The 17,462-nt window shown below is 42.4% G+C and overlaps 1 protein-coding gene across 7 annotated transcripts in view; it reads right to left on the bottom strand.

The window, feature by feature from the left end:
- TPX2 (TPX2 microtubule nucleation factor) overlaps positions 1–17,462 on the bottom strand; it is a 68,182-nt gene that overhangs the window by 16,721 nt on the left and 33,999 nt on the right. For all 7 annotated transcript variants that reach the window (XM_010352786.2, XM_030915424.1, XM_010352788.2 and 4 more), the window contains 7 exons: positions 16,636–16,764; positions 15,447–15,566; positions 11,179–11,300; positions 9,595–9,746; positions 7,947–8,118; positions 3,853–3,991; positions 2,303–2,519 (listed from right to left, as the gene is read on the bottom strand). In XM_010352786.2, coding sequence (XP_010351088.1) covers positions 2,303–2,519; positions 3,853–3,991; positions 7,947–8,118; positions 9,595–9,746; positions 11,179–11,300; positions 15,447–15,566; positions 16,636–16,764 — 1,051 coding nt within the window. The remainder of the gene's footprint in view (positions 1–2,302; positions 2,520–3,852; positions 3,992–7,946; positions 8,119–9,594; positions 9,747–11,178; positions 11,301–15,446; positions 15,567–16,635; positions 16,765–17,462) is intronic.

Raw genomic sequence — 17,462 nt, 5'->3', positions numbered from 1 at the left:
AAGGATATAGGACAAATTGAGAGAGTGGTACATAAATAAAAACAAAAACTTAGGTAGGGGGAAAAGCTAGGAGCTTGGAGGAAAATATGTTATTAAAAGCAAGGTGCTGGCCAGGAACAGTGGCTCACGCCTGTAATCCCAGCACTGTGGGAAGCCAAGGCAGGTGGATCACCTGAGGTCAGGAGTTAGAGATCCGCCTGGCTAACATGGTGAAACCCCATCTCTACTATAAATACAAAAATTAGCCAGGCGTGGTGGCGTGCGCCTGTAATCCCAACTACTTGGGAGGCTAAGGCAGGAGAATCGCTTAAACCCAGGAGGCAGAGGTTACCGTGAGCCAAGATCACACCATTGCACTCCAGCCTCGACAACAAGAGCTAAACTCCATCTCAAAAAAACAAAACAAAAAACCAAAAGCAAGGTGCCAAAAAAGTGTTATAAAAACCCTGAAGAGGCCGGGCGCGGTGGCTCAAGCCTGTAATCCCAGCACTTTGGGAGGCCGAGACGGGCGGATCACGAGGTCAGGAGTTCGAGACCATCCTGGTGAACACGGTGAAACCCCGTCTCTACTAAAAAATACAAAAACTAGCCGGGCGAGGTGGCGGCGCCTGTAGTCCCAGCTACTTGGGAGGCTGAGGCAGGAGAATGGCGTGAACCCGGGAGGCGGAGCTTGCAGTGAGCTGAGATCCGGCCACTGCACTCCAACCTGGGCGACAGAGCAAGACTCCGTCTCAAAAAAAAAAAAAAAAAAAAAAACCCTGAAGAAATAATTTCTCTTATCTGGGCCTCCATTTTCTTGTATGTAAAATTAAACGTTGAAACCTTCTGGCTCTAGAACTCTGAGGTTTGCATATAACCTACTTTTCCCTTGTTGTATTCACAACACTGTTTCCTCAATGGGTAAAGACAAAGAAGGCACAGCCCTTGGAGATTAATTACTTGGGTGGGGGAAGATTTCTTAAAAGTTTATTGTAACAGAGTTTGGCATATAGTACATGTGCTTCATGGCAGGGAAAAAAAAGCATTGTGAACAGAAGAGAGATCTCATGCAAAAAGCTCTCAATCAAAAGTAGGTATCAGGGAGGAGAACCATTTCTAAGCCTAATCATGACTTTTGTAAAGCCTGGAAAATATAACTTCAAGTTGCTTCTGATTTAGTGCTAAGAAAATACAACAAACAAAACTAGGTACTCAGTCAAAGGTAATACACTGGTGCAGTTTCCCCTAAAAGCATGGTGACTCTAAAACAAGCAAAAAGAAAGAAGATAGGAAAACAGAGTGCTTCCAGAGTTATCCCGGACCTGCATCAATCCAAGCAACCCAAACCAGTGGCGGTGGGTGAGGTCCCCATCTGCACTGAAACGTAACTAAAAGCCGCTTTTGCATTTATGCAGGTGCCTAACTCCATTGCTTATTCTGTGACTGTAGCCTTGCTTCCTGATTGCACATTTTCTCTAAAATTGTGGTTGTGAGTGTATTATCAAACTACAACCCACTTCTCTGAAACAGTTTCCAGTGGCTCTTGATAAACTTTTCTCCAGCTTAACTGACCCACTAACAGCTCCCAGTAGAAGCTTCATGTCTCCCACCATCAGGCTTTTTATCATGTAATTCCTACTGCCTGGAATGTTCTGCCAATCCAGTCCATTTGCATTTCTGCAAGTCGAAATTCTATCTATAATGGAGAGGCAATATAAGGAAGTATTAGGATCACAGACTCTGTAGCTAGAGTGCCTGAACTCTTACTTGCTCCACCATGTACCAGATGAGTGCTCTAGGAATATTACATAACCTCTGTGCGCCTCGGTTACCTCCTCTGAAACAGGTGATAAAGTAACCCACTGAAAGGGGTTGTTGTCAAAACTAACGGGCTAATATATGAAAAGGGCTTACAGCAGTCCTGGCACATAGTAAAACTGTCAGCTATTATGATAACAATAGCAACCCAATGACAATAACTATTACTACATATTGTCAAGGCTCAGGTCAAATGGTGCCTCTCTACAAAGCACACCCTGAACTTTCTATCTGGAAGAAACCATTTTCTCCTCTGAATTCCTATTTTAACTGTCATCTCTCTCAGAACACTTCTGTCCATTTTCTATTATTCACACATATATTATCTCCCATACCAGACTTTGAGTTAACTAAGAGCAAAATCCACCTCTGATAAGTCTCTTTATCACCTGCAATTCCTAATATGATGCCCTGCTTATAATATCAACCCAAACTTTTGTGTGAATGGGTGGATATTTGGTCATGAGCAGGACACTTCTGCCAACATGCATAGCCTCAACCTTACCACAACATCTTCCAAAATCTTAGTAGGGCAAGGTCTGGAATGAAATTCAAAGTGTTCATCCTCTGATTTCTTCTTTGATTCTCGCTCCTGGATTCTTTTCTCAATTTCCAAATCAAAGCCAATAGGCTCAGTGGGTGGTTTCACAGGTGGTTTCTTGGGCAAGATGGGCCCACCTTCAAGTATTCTGGGATCAAGTTCACGTGCTTTGAATTTGTATCTGTAAGGTAAAAATTTAAATAACCACAATAAAAATTTAATAAAATAAAAACTTCACAAAGTGAACCAACCACAAAGAAAAGTAATCATTAAAATTATGCTCCCATTGACTGGACAACAGAATAAAATAAACAGAAATGAAAAACAATTGGCCAGGCACAGTGGCTCATGCCTGTAATCCCAGCACTTTGGGAAGCCAAGGCGGACGGATAACTTGAGATCAAGAGTTCAAGACCAGCCTGGCCAACATAGTGAAACCCCATCTCTACCAAAAATACAAAAATTAGCCGGGCATGGTGGCGCACACCTGTAATCCCAGGTACTAGGGAGGCTGAGGCAGGAGAATCTCTTGAACTCAGGAGGCAGAGGTTACAGTGAGCTAAGAAGCACCACTGCACTCCAGTCTGGGCAACAAGAGCAAAACTTCATCTCAAAATAAATAAACAAATACATAATAATAAAAGAATAAAAGAAAAAATGATTACCCATCACACACAGTAAAATTTCAACTCTCCACAACACTATCTTTACCTCTAGAAGAAAGAATAAATGAGACAGTCCTAACATCCCTACTACTTAAGAATTGAGGCTTCACTTCACAGAAGCTCCCCTCCTCAAAAGAAGCACAAAAAGGAAGGGAAGAAGGATATAGGAAATAAACTCCAATGCTATGAACCACACTAAGTTTCCATTTCCCTCCACTAGTAACAGCTGTAACAATACCTTGGGGAGTCACAAAAGGGTGGGATCTACCTAACCTAAACTTAGAGGGCACTCCTTAATTGAAATCCTAAGTAAATTCTTCTACTCCAACCTCTGGATTCTATTTTGTGGGGGTGTGTGTGTGTGTGTGTCAGTCTCGCTTTGTCACCCAGGCTAGAGTGTAGTGGCGTGATCTTGGCTCACTGAAGCACTGACCTCCTGGGTTCAGGCTGCCCTGTAGTAGGTGGGACTACAGACATGTGCCACCATGCCCAGCTAATTTTTTTTGTATTTTTTGTAGAGACGTGGTTTCACCATGTTGCCCCAGGCTGGTCTCAAACTCCTGGATTCAAGTGATCCTCCTGCCTTGGCCTCCCAAAGTACTGGGATTACAGGTGTGAGCCACCATACCCAGCCTGGATTCAATTTTTACCACTTTATACTCCAGGATATCTCCATATTCCCACTACAGTCCTTAAATCATAAAGGCAGGGATGTAGCCTGCAGAGCGTACTGCTCAAATGCCATAAATTTTCACGGAAAGAAAAATAGCAACTGTCATCCTTACAGAACTGAAAATAAAGTAGGCAGATTCTTGGAACTCTTCCTCATATACTGCCAGTGGAACTTACTGTTGCAGTTTCTCGAACTCCTCAGCCTCCAACTCTGCTGCACTTTTGCAGGTCACAGGCCGTGCACGGTGTTTGGTTTGCAGTACAGGAGTCTGTGGGTCTCTGCAAATCTTGGTCACAGATTTGGAGGGTAACAGGTCTGTAAACAGAGATGACAGACATTCATCTAGCTTCACAAGACCCAGTTTACTTTTAAGTGCTGATTCACCTATGTAGCCCAGAGAGGGATAAACCAACCACAAAGTGGCGGGCCCACAACCCTCAGCTCAGCTTACATTGGTAAAACCAACCAACATTCAGTTACTTCTCCCCTATTCCTCTTTTATTGAGGGGTATGATTAAGGTAGCCTTTGGGTAAACTCTACTGTCATCTTCTCAACTGAAAATCCATCCATGTCTGGTCTGATAGGTTCCTTATCACTGCAAGGGCCTAGACTGACTTTCATTTTTTTTGAGACAGGGTCTCACTCTGTTGCCCAGGCTAGAGTGCAGGGCCATAATGGCTCACTACAAATTCAACCTCCCTGGACTCAGGTGATCCTTCCACCTCAGCCTCCTAAGCAGCTGGGACTACAGACATGCACCACCATGCCCAGCTAATTTTTATATTCTTTGTAGAGACAGGGTTTCACTATGTTGCCCAGGCTGGTCTTGAACTACTGGGCTCAAGCAATACACCCATCTCAGCCTCCCAGATTGCTGGGATTATAGGTGTTAAGCCACTGTGCCTGGCCAGGCCTATACTTTCTATTGACAATGCCAATTATTTTGCTTGTTATTAACACAAAAAATTTTTGCTTATTCCAGCTTTAAGATATAAGACCTTCCTGGTCGGGCGCGGTGGCTCACGCCTGTAATCCCAGCACTTTGGGAAGCCGAGATGGGCGGATCACGAGGTCAGGAGATCGAGACCATCCTGGCTAACACGGTGAAACCCTGTCTCTGCTAAAAATACAAAAAATTAACCAGGCATGGTGGTGGGCACCTGTAGTCCCAGCTACTCAGGAGGCTGAGGCAGGAGAACGGTGTGAACCCGGGAGGTGGAGCTTGCAGTAAGCCGAGACTGTGCCACTGCACTCCAGCCTGGGCGACAGAGCAAGCCTCAGTCTCAAAAAAAAAAAAAAAAAAAAAAAGATATAAGGCCTTCCTAAAGACCAAGTAAAGCCTGAATAGAATGGCTCAAACCTGTAATTCTAGCAATTTAGAAGGCCAAAGCAGAAGGACTGCTTGAGGCCAGGTGCTGAAGACCAGCCTGGGCAACATAATGAGACCCTGGTCTCTTAAGAAAATATAAAAATTAGGTGAGCATGGTGGCATGTACCTATAGTCCCAAATACTTGGAAGGCTAAGGCAGGAGGATCACTTGAGCCCAGGAGTTGGACACTGAAGTGAGCCATGATCATGCCACTGCACTCCAGCCTGGGTGACAGAGCAAGACCCTGTCTCTAAAAAGCAAAACAAGAAGGAAAATAATAAATAAATAAATAAAAATCAAAACAAAAAAAGACCAAGGGAAAACTCCCAATTTTATGAAATCAATATAAAAGCATCAAGACCACCTCTTAGAGAAAATCAAATGGAGAAAGTTAAAAACTAAGTTAAAGCATCAATATTAAGACATCACCACCACTCACTGAAAATACTAATTTACCTGGCCAGTGAAACCTTGTCAATTTTCGTAACTAATATAGAATGAATCTTTCAATTTAGGTCTTGTCACGTAACAGTGGTAGATCAAAACCAAATCTATTTTAGAAATAAGCCATGTTTCAAAGATACATGTAACCATTATTTAGCTGTAACTGTACAAAGTTTTAAATAAAAATTGCATAGTATAATTTCTCTTTCCATTTGCCAGGACTAGTATTCTAAAAGCATGACATATCAGACTCTGAGTCATATATTATTTGAAAAGTTATGCTTAATATTTAAATTTCCATGAGAATAAAGAAGAATATTTCATTATTTTCTTTTTTTTTTTTTTTTTTTTTTTTTTGAGACGGAGTCTCGCTCTGTCACCCAGGCTGGAGTGCTGTGGCCGGATCTCAGCTCACTGCAAGCTCCGCCTCCCGGGTTCACGCCATTCTCCTGTCTCAGCCTCCCGGGTAGCTGGGACTACAGGCACTGCCACGTCGCCCGGCTAGTTTTTTGTAGTTTTTAGTAGAGACGGGGTTTCACCGTGTTAGCCAGGATGGTCTCGATCTCCTGACCTCGTGATCCGCCCGTCTCGGCCTCCCAAAGTGCTGGGATTACAGGCTTGAGCCACTGCGCCCGGCCTATTTTCATACTATAAAATCTAACAAAATCATTTTGGCTACTAGAACATAATAACAATATTAAAAAATGCTGCACTTGACCAGGCGCAGTGACTCACACCTGTAATCACAGCACTTTGGGAGGTCGAGGCAGGTGGATCAGTTGAGGCCAGGAGTTCAAGACCAGCCTGGCCAATGCAGCAAAACTTGGTCTCTACTTAAAATACAAAAAGTAGCTGGGCATGGTGACACACACCTGTAATCCCAGCTACTCAGGAAGCTGAGGCACGAGAATCACTTGAACCCAAGAGATGGACATTGCAGTGAGCTGAGATTGTATCACTGCACTCCAGCCTGGGTGATGACAGCCAGAACGAGACTCTGTCTCAAAAAAAATGCCTATGCAAGGATATAAAAAATTTAGAGATCCTCAAAGGTAAAACAACCACATTCTGCTTTACCCAGAATACTATCCCTATACTCCCAACAACTATTTTATACCACCTCCACCCTTCAGATTTCATCTTCCTTCTTGTAGAAATTATTTCCATAAAGACAGAAACTATTAAATTAGAATCCACTCATCTGCTCACCACCAAATCTACAAACTCCCCCAGTATTTGCACCCATTCCTCCCACGCTTCCATCCTCCTTTTAAAGAACACTCACTCCACCTGTGCTAAGTATCCCTCCAATACCTGCCTGTTCAGGGACTTAATCCATTAGTTATCTCCTCTCTCTCGTACCTTCAGCCTCTTTATCTCAGACGAGACTTCTCAACATTCAGACATACTCTCTCTATCTCCCACCTCCTTTGACTTTTGCATCTCCCTCCTCCTCAAAAGCTCTTACCTCCTCAAAAGCTCTTACCACAAATAGCTCACCATTAGTGACCTATGTATCTCTAATGACAGTTTAAGAATGCAAAGAGGCCAGGCGCGGTGGCTCAAGCCTGTAATCCCAGCACTTTGGGAGGCCAAGACAGGCGGATCACGAGGTCAGGAGATCGAGTCCATCCTGGCTAACACGGTGAAACCCCGTCTCTACTAAAAAATACAAAAAACTAGCCGGGCGATGTGGCGGGCGCCTGTAGTCCCGGGCGCCTGTAGTCCCAGCTACGTGGGAGGCTGAGGCAGGAGAATGGCGTGAACCCAGGAGGCGGAGCTTGCAGTGAGCTGAGATCCGGCCACTGCACTCCAGCCTGGGCGGCAGAGCGAGACTCCATCTCAAAAAAAAAAAAAAAAAAAAGAATGCAAAGAACTAGTTAATTTATCTCTAATGACAGAGATAAATAGGTCGCTACAAATTATGGTAAGGGCTTTTGAAACTTGATGTCAGAAACTTGATGTCGAGTTTTGAAACTTGAATTAGAAACTTGATGTTGAGTAGCACCAAGTCCATTTTATTTACCTCTATACACCTAACACAGTGTGCCTGGTTAGTAGTAGTAAAAATTTTGGTGGACCACTGAATAAAAAGCACATAGCCTTGAATGAATGAATGAAATGCCTTCATTTTCTATAGGTAACTAAATGCAATGTGACACTTTGACACATGGCAAAAATGTCCATTAAGGATGTGTAATGACATCTCAGGTTGCCTTAATTCATTCCCCTTGGCCAATTATTGATGAGGAGGATCAAGATGGTTGATGGGTATAAGACAGATAGCTGGGTGGCTTGAAAAATTCTGAAGGATACATTTGTTGTCTGCATAGTCACATGCCATACTTTAATTGAAAAACTAGGATTTCAGCTACAGACAAATCTGTGCTTAAGATGTAAGCAGAGGGAATATAGGAGAGGTTCCATCCAACTGTGATATTGGTAGGAAACTTACTAATATCATCCTTCTTGCTCCTCAAATGATATCTGTTAGGGGTTCGTTTATGGAAGTCTTCAACCTGCTGTGCAAGGGGCACATATGTAGAAACTGTTTCATCATATGTTCTTTTCTTTCCTTGGGACAGGTTGAAAGGCTTAACAATGGTACATCCTTTAGTCACTCGGGCCTGTAAAAAAAAAGTTGTTCCTCAAATGAAGTGTCATGGAAGAGCTCACATCCACCATAAGCCACATAGTCGGCACAGAGGATCAATAAAAAAGGCCTGTGTAAAACCAAGATTATTATTCTGAAGTTTGTCTGTCCTTGAGCAAGGGTTATAACTAGTCTATTCTCATTAAAAAGAAAAAAAAGGAAGAAAGGATCTAGCACTTAACAAACTTATGTTCTGGAATATTACATAGGTAATTTTTCCTCAACCATGTCAATGTTTTGAAGGAATCCAGAGTAAGCTATCTTAGAATTGAAGACAAAATATGCTGCACAAAGGAATCTCACCCTCAACTCCATTTAAAAAAAAAAAAAATTGATTGGGCCTCTGGGTCTGCATCAGGTCAGGCAGCTTCCTGAATCAGTGGAATCTCTCCATACATCCCCTAAGTGACTGATGAAGAAGCCAATTCCCATTCCTTGGACCAGTAATTTTGATAAAACTGGTCTCTAATTGGAAGCAAAACCCTTCAAGGACCTGTATCTCAAAAAAGAAGCATAACCTCAGGGTTTAAGAATGCAAATAACTAATTTCAAAAAATGATGATACTGACTACAAACGCAAGTGGAGATTATTAGTACTAGAATTTTTACTTACGATTGTTACTGACTTTGTTGGTGCTCTGGTAACAAAACAGCATGAGATTTGACTGGTCTGCCCCAATCCTATTTCTCCTATAAGATCTGTTATATTGGCCAGGCATGACGGCTCACGCTTGTAATCCCAGCACTTTGGAAGGCTGAGGCAGGTGGATTACCTGAGGTCAGGAGTTTGAGATCAGCCTGGCTAACATGGGGATACCTGTCTCTACTAAAAATACAAAAATTAGCTGGGCGTGGTGGTAGGCACCTGTAATCCCAGCTACTTGGGAGGCTGAGGCGGGAGAATCACTTGAACCCGGGAGGCAGAAGTTGCAGTGAGCCGAAATCGTGCCATTGCACTCCAGCCTGAGCAACAAAAGTGAAACTCCATTTCAAAAAAAGAAAGATTTGTTATATTTTACACAACTTTATAGACACAAGGTTTTTTTCTCAATTATACTATTATAAACAGTGACCACAAATGCTACACGTAAAATCCTAAATGAATATTAGTAACAGAAATGCTCATTTGGCCAGGCATGGTGGCTCACGCCTGTAATCCCAGCACTTTGGCAGGCCAAGGTGGGCAGTTCACCTGAGGTCGGGAGTCCAAGACCAGCCTGACCAACATCGAGAAACCGTCTTCACTAAAAATACAAAATTGGCCGGGCATGGTGGCACACGCCTATAATCCCAGCTACTAGGGAGGCTGAGGCAGGAGAATCGCCTGAACCTGGGAGGCGGAGGTTGCAGTGAGCCAAGATTGTGCCACTGCACTCCAGCCTGGGCAACAACAGTGAAACTCCGTCTCAAAAAAAAAAAAATGAAATGCTCATTTAGTCTATCAACTTACAGGAGATGAAGGATGCTTTCGTAGTTCAGATGTAAAGTTCACTTCCTTATACTCCTCCTGGTTCTTAGGATGTTGTTTGATTCGCTCATCTGTGCGGAAGTGGAAGTCAACTGATTTGGTGACCTGGCTCACTGATTTCTTCACAGGTTGCCCTAAGTGAGGAACACAGTAAAACACACAGATAACATTAAAATAAGAAACACTAGTAAATCCCCTTTACTCCAGTCCTTTTGCTATTTCTGTTACCATGGATCTAACTTTGTTTACTATCTACATGTAACCCAAAACTTGAAGTAGTGCTCAGGGACACTAATATATGTGTCATATTCATTGTGTACTATTGGGTTTGAGGCCTTTCAGTCAGATGCAAACTAAAAAAAAAGTAGTAGGCCGGGCACCGTGGCTCAAGTCTGTAATCCCAGCACTTTGGGAGGCCGAGGCAGGCGGATCACAAGGTCAGGAGATCAAGACCATCCTGGCTAACACGGTGAAACCCTGTCTCTACTAAAAAATACAAAAAATTAGCCAGGCGTGGTGGCGGGCGCCCGTAGTCCCAGCTACTCAGGAGGCTGAGGCAGGAGAATGGTGTGAACCCGGGAGGCGGAGCTTGCAGTGAGCTGAGATCCGGCCACTGCACTCCAGCCTGGGCGACAGAGCGAGACTCCGTCTCAAAAAAAAAAAAAAAAAAAAAAGGAGCACAGGGAAGAAGAATCCCATCTCCCGGGTGTGGTCATGGCTATGGAGAAAAAGAATAACTGGAATACTTTTGATAGGAAAAGCTATGGATTGACTTTGAAAGCACAGTTACCTCAGCATCTCTAAGAGGAAAATCCTATAAACTCCAGGGATGCTTTTTCAATCCAGTAAGGAGAACTTTATAGTTATGACTCGACCAATAACAACTCTATGCCCGAGCAAAGCAGAACTGTGACCCCTTCAGCTTTCTCAGTCATATTTTTCCTCCATAGGTGAATTGCATTTGACTCAGTTTTCTTTTCCTCTGCCTTTGGAAAAAAATAGGAAAACAACAACAAACTGGCCTGCCCAATTACTTTATCTTCTGTCTCAATCCAAGTTCCTTTTTTCCCTAAGACCAAGAACAGACTTTAAGAAAGTACCAGTGGGCCAGGCACGGTCGCTCATGCCTGTAATCCCAGCACTTTGGGAGGTTGAGGCAGGCGGATCACATGAGGGCAGGAGTTCGAGAACAGCCTGGTCAACATGATGAAACCCCATCTCTACTAAAAATACAAAGAATTAGCCGGACGTGGTGGTGGACCCCTGTAATCCTGGCTACTCGGGAGGTTGAAGCAGGAGAATTGCTTGAACCCAGGAGGTGGAGGTTGCGTTGAGCCGAGATCGCGCCACTGCACTCCAGCCTGGGCAAGAAGAGCAAAACTCTGTCTCAAAAAAAAAAGAAGTACCAATATATGTAAAAAGTGCTAAGGAATAAACACATCTTTTTTATGCTGACTACTAAATGAGAAAGAGAAAGCCTTTTTATTTGCTTTAAAGACTTCAAAAACACCTACCAAGAGTGTAAGAACCACCCCTCATGAATCAGTCAACCATAGCCAAGCTCACCTATTCCAGCCAGAGCAAGTTTCTTGAATTCTTCATTCTTTTTCCGCATTTCCACCACCTCTTGCTGCATTTTCATACTCTTCTCCAGCTCTTGCTCCTCAGTACTTTTTAGAACCTTCTGCCTAAAGAGAAAATCAGTAAATGAGAAGAGAGTAGAGGAGAAAGGTGCTCAGTGACTCAAAAGAATCTACAGGCATTATATAATATTCTTAACCTGTGATAAAATAATCATCAAAACCAAAAAATATCATCTAATAAATAGATGTTAACTTTAGATAACACCATGAAAATAAATAAAAACTCACACTTTGGCCGGGCGTGGTGGCTCATGTCTGTAATCCCAGCATTTTGGGAGGCCGAGGGGGGGAGATCACCTGAGGTCAGGAGTTTGAGACCATCCTGGCCAACATGGTGAAACCCCACCTCTACTACAAATACAAAAATTAGCCAGGTGTGGTGGCACACGCCTGTAATTCTAGCTACTCGGGGGGCTGAGGCAGGAGAATCGCTTGAACCTGGGAGGTGGAGGTTGCAGGGAGCCGAGATCGCGCCATGCACTCCAGCCTGGCCACAGAGCGAGACTCCGTCTCAAAAAATAAATAAATAAATAAAGACAAGAAAAGGCACACTTTATACCAAAATATTGAAAAAATTTCAGAAGAAAATAACTAAAAAAGATTAGAATATATTACAAAATACCCACAAATATGATCATAAATGATTAGATCGGGCTGGGTGCAGTGGCTCATGCCTGTAATCCCAGCACTTTGGGAGGCCGAGGCAAGTGGATCACCTGAGATCAGGAGTTCGAGATCATCCCGGCCAACATGGTGAAACCCCTGCTTACTAAAAACCCAAAAATTAGCTACATGTAGTGGTGGGCACCTGTAATCCCAGCTACTCAGGAGGCTGAGGCAGGAGAATTGTTAGAACCCGGGAGGTAGAGGTTGCAGTAAGCTAAGATCGCGGCACTGTACTCCAGCCTGGGCAACAGAGTGAGACTTCATCTCCAAAAACAACAACAGCAACAATGACAAAAAAGGTTAGGTTGTACGCCACAATAAAAACTAAAAGACCAGTAGAAGCCTGGTGCGGTGGCATGCACTTGTAATCCCAGCCTTGGAAGGCTGAGGCGAAAAGATTGCTTGAGCCCAAGAGTTCAAGACCAGCTAAGGGAACACAACAAGGCCCTCTCAAAAACAGAAACAAAAAAGACCAGTAGAATAAGGAAAGTATCTACAACGAAGGGTTAATATACATAAAATACATGTAACAGAAGAAAGAAACTCAGAAGTAAAGCAGACTAAATTCCAACCCTGTCATTTCATTTGCTGCCTATAATGATCTTGAGAGAACTATTTAACTTTCCTGAACCTCAGTTTTCTCCACTGTGAAATGAGAGTGTAAATACTCTTGCTTACATCCTATTTGTGACTGTTCAATCAGATGATATCTCTGAAGTGCTTGACACATGGTAACGTTCAATACAGAGTAGCCATTCTTAGTAAGGAAAATATCACCAGGACATTTACAGACAAACAAGGTTACCAATAAGAAAAAAAATAAAAAGGAAACAGATAATTCACCCAAGAGGAAATATGGAAAAAATGTTTACAATAGTAGCAGTAATACAATCTTGTCAGCAAATACATAAAAACTAAAATAATTTGATGCTGGGGGTTGGGGGAAATGGGGAGATGATGGTTAAAGAGTACAACAAATCTCAGACAAGAGGAAAAAGATTTTTCTTTTGACCTACTGCACAGGGTGAAGGATATCATTAATAATAGTAATACACTAAAAGAATAAATACCAGCCAGACACAGTGGCTCATGCCTGTAATCCCAGCACTTTGGGAGGCTGAGGCAGGTGGATCACATGTCAGGAGTATGAGACCAGCCTGGCCAACATGGTAAAACCCCATCTCTACTAAAAATACAAAAATTAGCTGGGTATGGTGGCAAGTGCCGGTAATCCCAGCTACTCAGGAGGCTGAAGCAGGAGAATCACTTGAACACAGGAGGTGGAAGTTACAGTAAGCTGAGATCTCGCCACTGCACGCCAGCCCCAGCAACAAGAGAGAAACTCCATCTCAAAAAAAAAAAAAAACACCCCAAATGTTCTCATTACAAAAAGTGGTATTTGAGGTGACAGATATGTTAATTAACTAGATTTAATTATTCCAAATCGTAGTCATGAATCGTAACATCACTTTGTACTGCCTACATATATACAACTATAAATTATCAATTTACAACTAAATTTTTTAAATAATAATTTGATGCCATATTATATGAATTTAAAAAACCGAAACAATTTTAAAAGTTAATAAACAATGCAGAAGAGATAGTAAGAAAATACAAATATTAATTCAAAGCCAATGGCACTTCAGGCCAGGCATGGTGGCTCACACCTGTACCCAGCACTTTGGGAGGCTGAGGCGGGCAGATCACTTGAGATCAGGAGTTTGAGACCAGCGTGGCTAACATTGTGAAACCCCATCTCTACTAAAAATACAAAAATTAGCTGGGGCCGGGCATGGTGGCTCACGCCTGTAATCCCAGCACTTTGGGAGGCTGAGGGGGACGGATCCCTTGAGGTCAGGAGTTCAAGACCAGCCTGGCCAACATGGTGAAACTCCGTCTCTACTAAAACTAAAAAATGAGCCAGGTGTGGTGGCAGGTGCCTGTAATCCCAGCCACATGGGAGACTGAGGCAGGAGAATTGCTTGAACGTGGGAGGAGGAGGTTGCAGTGAGCCGAAATCGCGCCACTGCATTCCGGTCTGGGCGACAGAGTGAGACTCCATCTCACACACACAAAAAAAATATTAGCTGGGTGTGATGATGCATGCCTACAATCCCAGCTACTCAGGAGGCTGAGGTAGGAGAATCACTTGAACCCAGGAGGCGGAGGTTGCAGTGAGCAAAGATTATGCCACTGCATTCCAACCTGGGTGACAGAGTGAGACTCCATCTCAAAAAAAAAAAAAAGAAAAGTTGATGGTACTATAAATTGGTACTTCCACTTCAGAAGTAAAATTGGCAATAAATATCAACACTGACAAAACTGGTCATTCCCTGTGGGGAATTTCTCCTTCCTTATTCTGAGGAGATCACTCAAAGAAATGGCTCTGCCTATAAAGTTGTTGACTGATTACTTATAATCGTGAAAAGCTGGAAACTACATTTTCAACAGAAAATAGTTAAATATAATTTGATAGAATATTAATCTATCAAAAAAGGATAAATGTGAAGATTTTGTAGCAGCACAGAAACAAAATCTGAAATAGTCTCATGACAAGTCCATAAAGCAGAACCCAAGGTTTTATATTAACTGATTGTGAAAATATGTATGCTGGCTTGGGTAAAACCCAGCAGGGAGGTTGGAAAAATAAGAAATGTTCAATTTACATGGTAAGAACCATTGCTAACTTTTTCCTTTTATATTTCTTTTAAATTTCCTTCAACAGTATATTTTTCTGACTGTTCAAGATCTGAGCACCAGCTAGGCACTGTGGCTCACACCTGTAATCCCAGCACATTGAGAGAGCAAGGCAGGAGGATTGCTTGAGGCCAGGAGTTTGAGAGCCTAGGCAAACAGTGAAACCCCATCTCTACAAAAACATGTAAAAGGTAGGCTGGGCACGGTGGCTCACACCTCTAATCCCAGCACTGTGGGAGGCCAACGTGGGCAGATCACTTGAGGTCAGGAATTTGAGGCTAGCCTGGCCAACATGGTGAAACCCCATCTCTACTAAAAATACAAAAATTAGCCAGGTGTGGTGGTGCACACCTGTAATCCCAGCTCCTCAGGAGTCTGAGGCAGGAGAATTGTTTGAACCTGGGAGGCGGAGGTTGCAGTATGCCAAGATCATGCCACTGCACTCCAGCCTGGGAAACAGAGTGAGCCTATGTCGCCAAAAAAAAAAAGGTTAGCCAAGCATGATAGTACATGCCTATGGTCCCAGTTAGTTGGAAGGCTGAGGTGGGAGGATCAGGTAAGCCCAGGAGGTCAAGGATGCAGTGACCCATGATTGCACCACTGCACGCCAACCTAGGCAACAGAATGAGGCCCTGTCTTTAAAATTAATTAATTAAATAAAAATTTAAAAATCTGAGCACTCTTCAAGACACATGTAACAACTCGCCGCACCATGGTCAAAGCTTCAGGAGTTTCCCAACCTCCAGGTACACCAAACAGACTGGAGATGTAAGTCTGCAATTTTACACCATTCATTCTAAAGTTAAATTCAGGAAAGAAACTTACTTTATGGGTGGCATACAAGGCACAGTATGTCTACCCTTGGCTTTCTCTGGGGAAGATTCATTCTTTTCAGAAGTATCTTGAGCACTGCCTTCTTCCTCTGGCTTCTTTTTGTTGTTAGAACTTGAGTTCAAAAGAACAAAAAATATGTTTTCAATTCCCTGAAGCATAGCCTATACCCTCCTCCCCAAATCTACTGCATATGGATTAACTTTTCTCATTCTATAGAATAACAAGCATGCTTTTACCACATGATTCTTCCAATAGTATCATTACATCATATATACTTATGGCTTCAATGAGTAAACTTTGAGAAAGCCAACCTCTATCAAGATAAGAGTTACCTAGTGGTGGTTCGGAAGAGTAAGGAGGGACTCTAACTGCTCACCATCAAACGATCAAATGGCAGAGTTAATTGCCATCCCGATATCTATTCTCTTATTAATAAAACCCCAATTTCAGGAGGAGCATCAATGCACTAAACTACAAGTAAGTATTGTACTTGCTTCAGCAGCCTCTACTGAAACTAGGGAATCCAAGTGACACAAGTCTAGGCAAATGAAAGGAAATTTAAGGTTTGCTGGGAAAGACTTAAGTTTCCTGGTATAGATGCTGCCCTTTTTCCTTTACTGTTCTCTTCTTCTCTTAAACATAAATATAACACCAGAGATATACCAGCCATCTTGTGCCAATGAGACAACAAGCAAAAGAAAAAAGCTAAGAAATACAGAGCAGCATCTTGAAGAGCAAGTATGAAAAAAAAAAGCTAAAAATCAGCCACTGAACCAAAGCCAGCAGCTAACTACTTTAGACCTCTGTGAACAAATAATTCATTATTCTTTAAACCACTCCAGTTGAATAGACTATTACTTGCAGCAAAATATATTCTTAACTAATAAAAATATGAACAAACATCATGTATGCTGCTTGTTATTAACCATAAAAACAAAAAGAGGTAAAACCTATGCCAGCTAAGATGTGAGTGCCCTCCAGGACACATGTAACAATTCACCTCACCATGGTCACAGTTTTAGGCATTTCTCAAGCTTGACGTGCACCAAACATATTGCAGATGTACCATTTTTAATTTTATTCTATTCAATCTAAAGTGTAAACTCAGAAAAGAAACTTACAAGTGGTATACAAGGTACAGTATGTCTACGCTTGGCAGTAAGAAGTTGTGGCTACTCACACTTTCATTTTCTTAGAGGGTAGAATTTCATCGATGATTACAGGAGTGGCACATCTCTTGGCTTTCATTTTTACATGATGCTTTTCTTTCTGTTCCAAATCCTTCTGAGCAGAAAGCCTAAGAGATCTTCTATGGTAGAGAAATTGACAAAATATATAATAAACATATACACTACAGATATCTAAATGTTCCTCAGAAATGTGAAAGGATGTCAAACTACAAAGGGCAATAAAATGGAGTGCTATTCTCTCCACTCTAAAAATCTGATCTCTCTTGTTGATAGTTTTTTAAATTCAACCATAACATTTTAGCTCTCAAATACATTGGTGTCTATAAATGTGACCTCAGTAAAGTGATTAAAAAGAAAAACTTGGCAGGGCATGGTGGCTCATGCCTGTCATCCCAGCACTCTGGAAAGCTGAGGCAGAATTGCTTGAGGCTAGGAGTTCAAACAAGCATGGGCAACATATCAAGACCCTGTCTCTACAAAAAATTTTTAAAAAATTAGTCCCAAGGGGTGGTGCGCATCTGTGGTGCTAAATCCTTAGGAAGCTGGGGCAGAAGAATCACTTGAGTCCGGGAGATCATGGCTACAATAAGCCATGATCGTGCCACTGCATGCCAGCCTGGGCAACAGAGTAAGACTCTGTCTAAAACCAAATAAATCAATAAGATGAATACAAAACGAAGAGCATAATGACAGATCTAATACATACCAAAAAGTGCCCAAAACAAAAATAGTTAAATGACTACCAAGTGGAAGACCTTATGAAATCACCACCTAGGCCAAGATACAGAACACTGACAACCACTGCTATCTTGACATC

This window comes from Rhinopithecus roxellana, chromosome 13, assembly GCF_007565055.1.
Source record: "Rhinopithecus roxellana isolate Shanxi Qingling chromosome 13, ASM756505v1, whole genome shotgun sequence".
Taxonomy (NCBI): domain Eukaryota; kingdom Metazoa; phylum Chordata; class Mammalia; order Primates; family Cercopithecidae; genus Rhinopithecus; species Rhinopithecus roxellana.
Note: the sequence above shows the minus strand (reverse complement) of the source record. Positions and strands in the feature narration are given on the sequence as shown.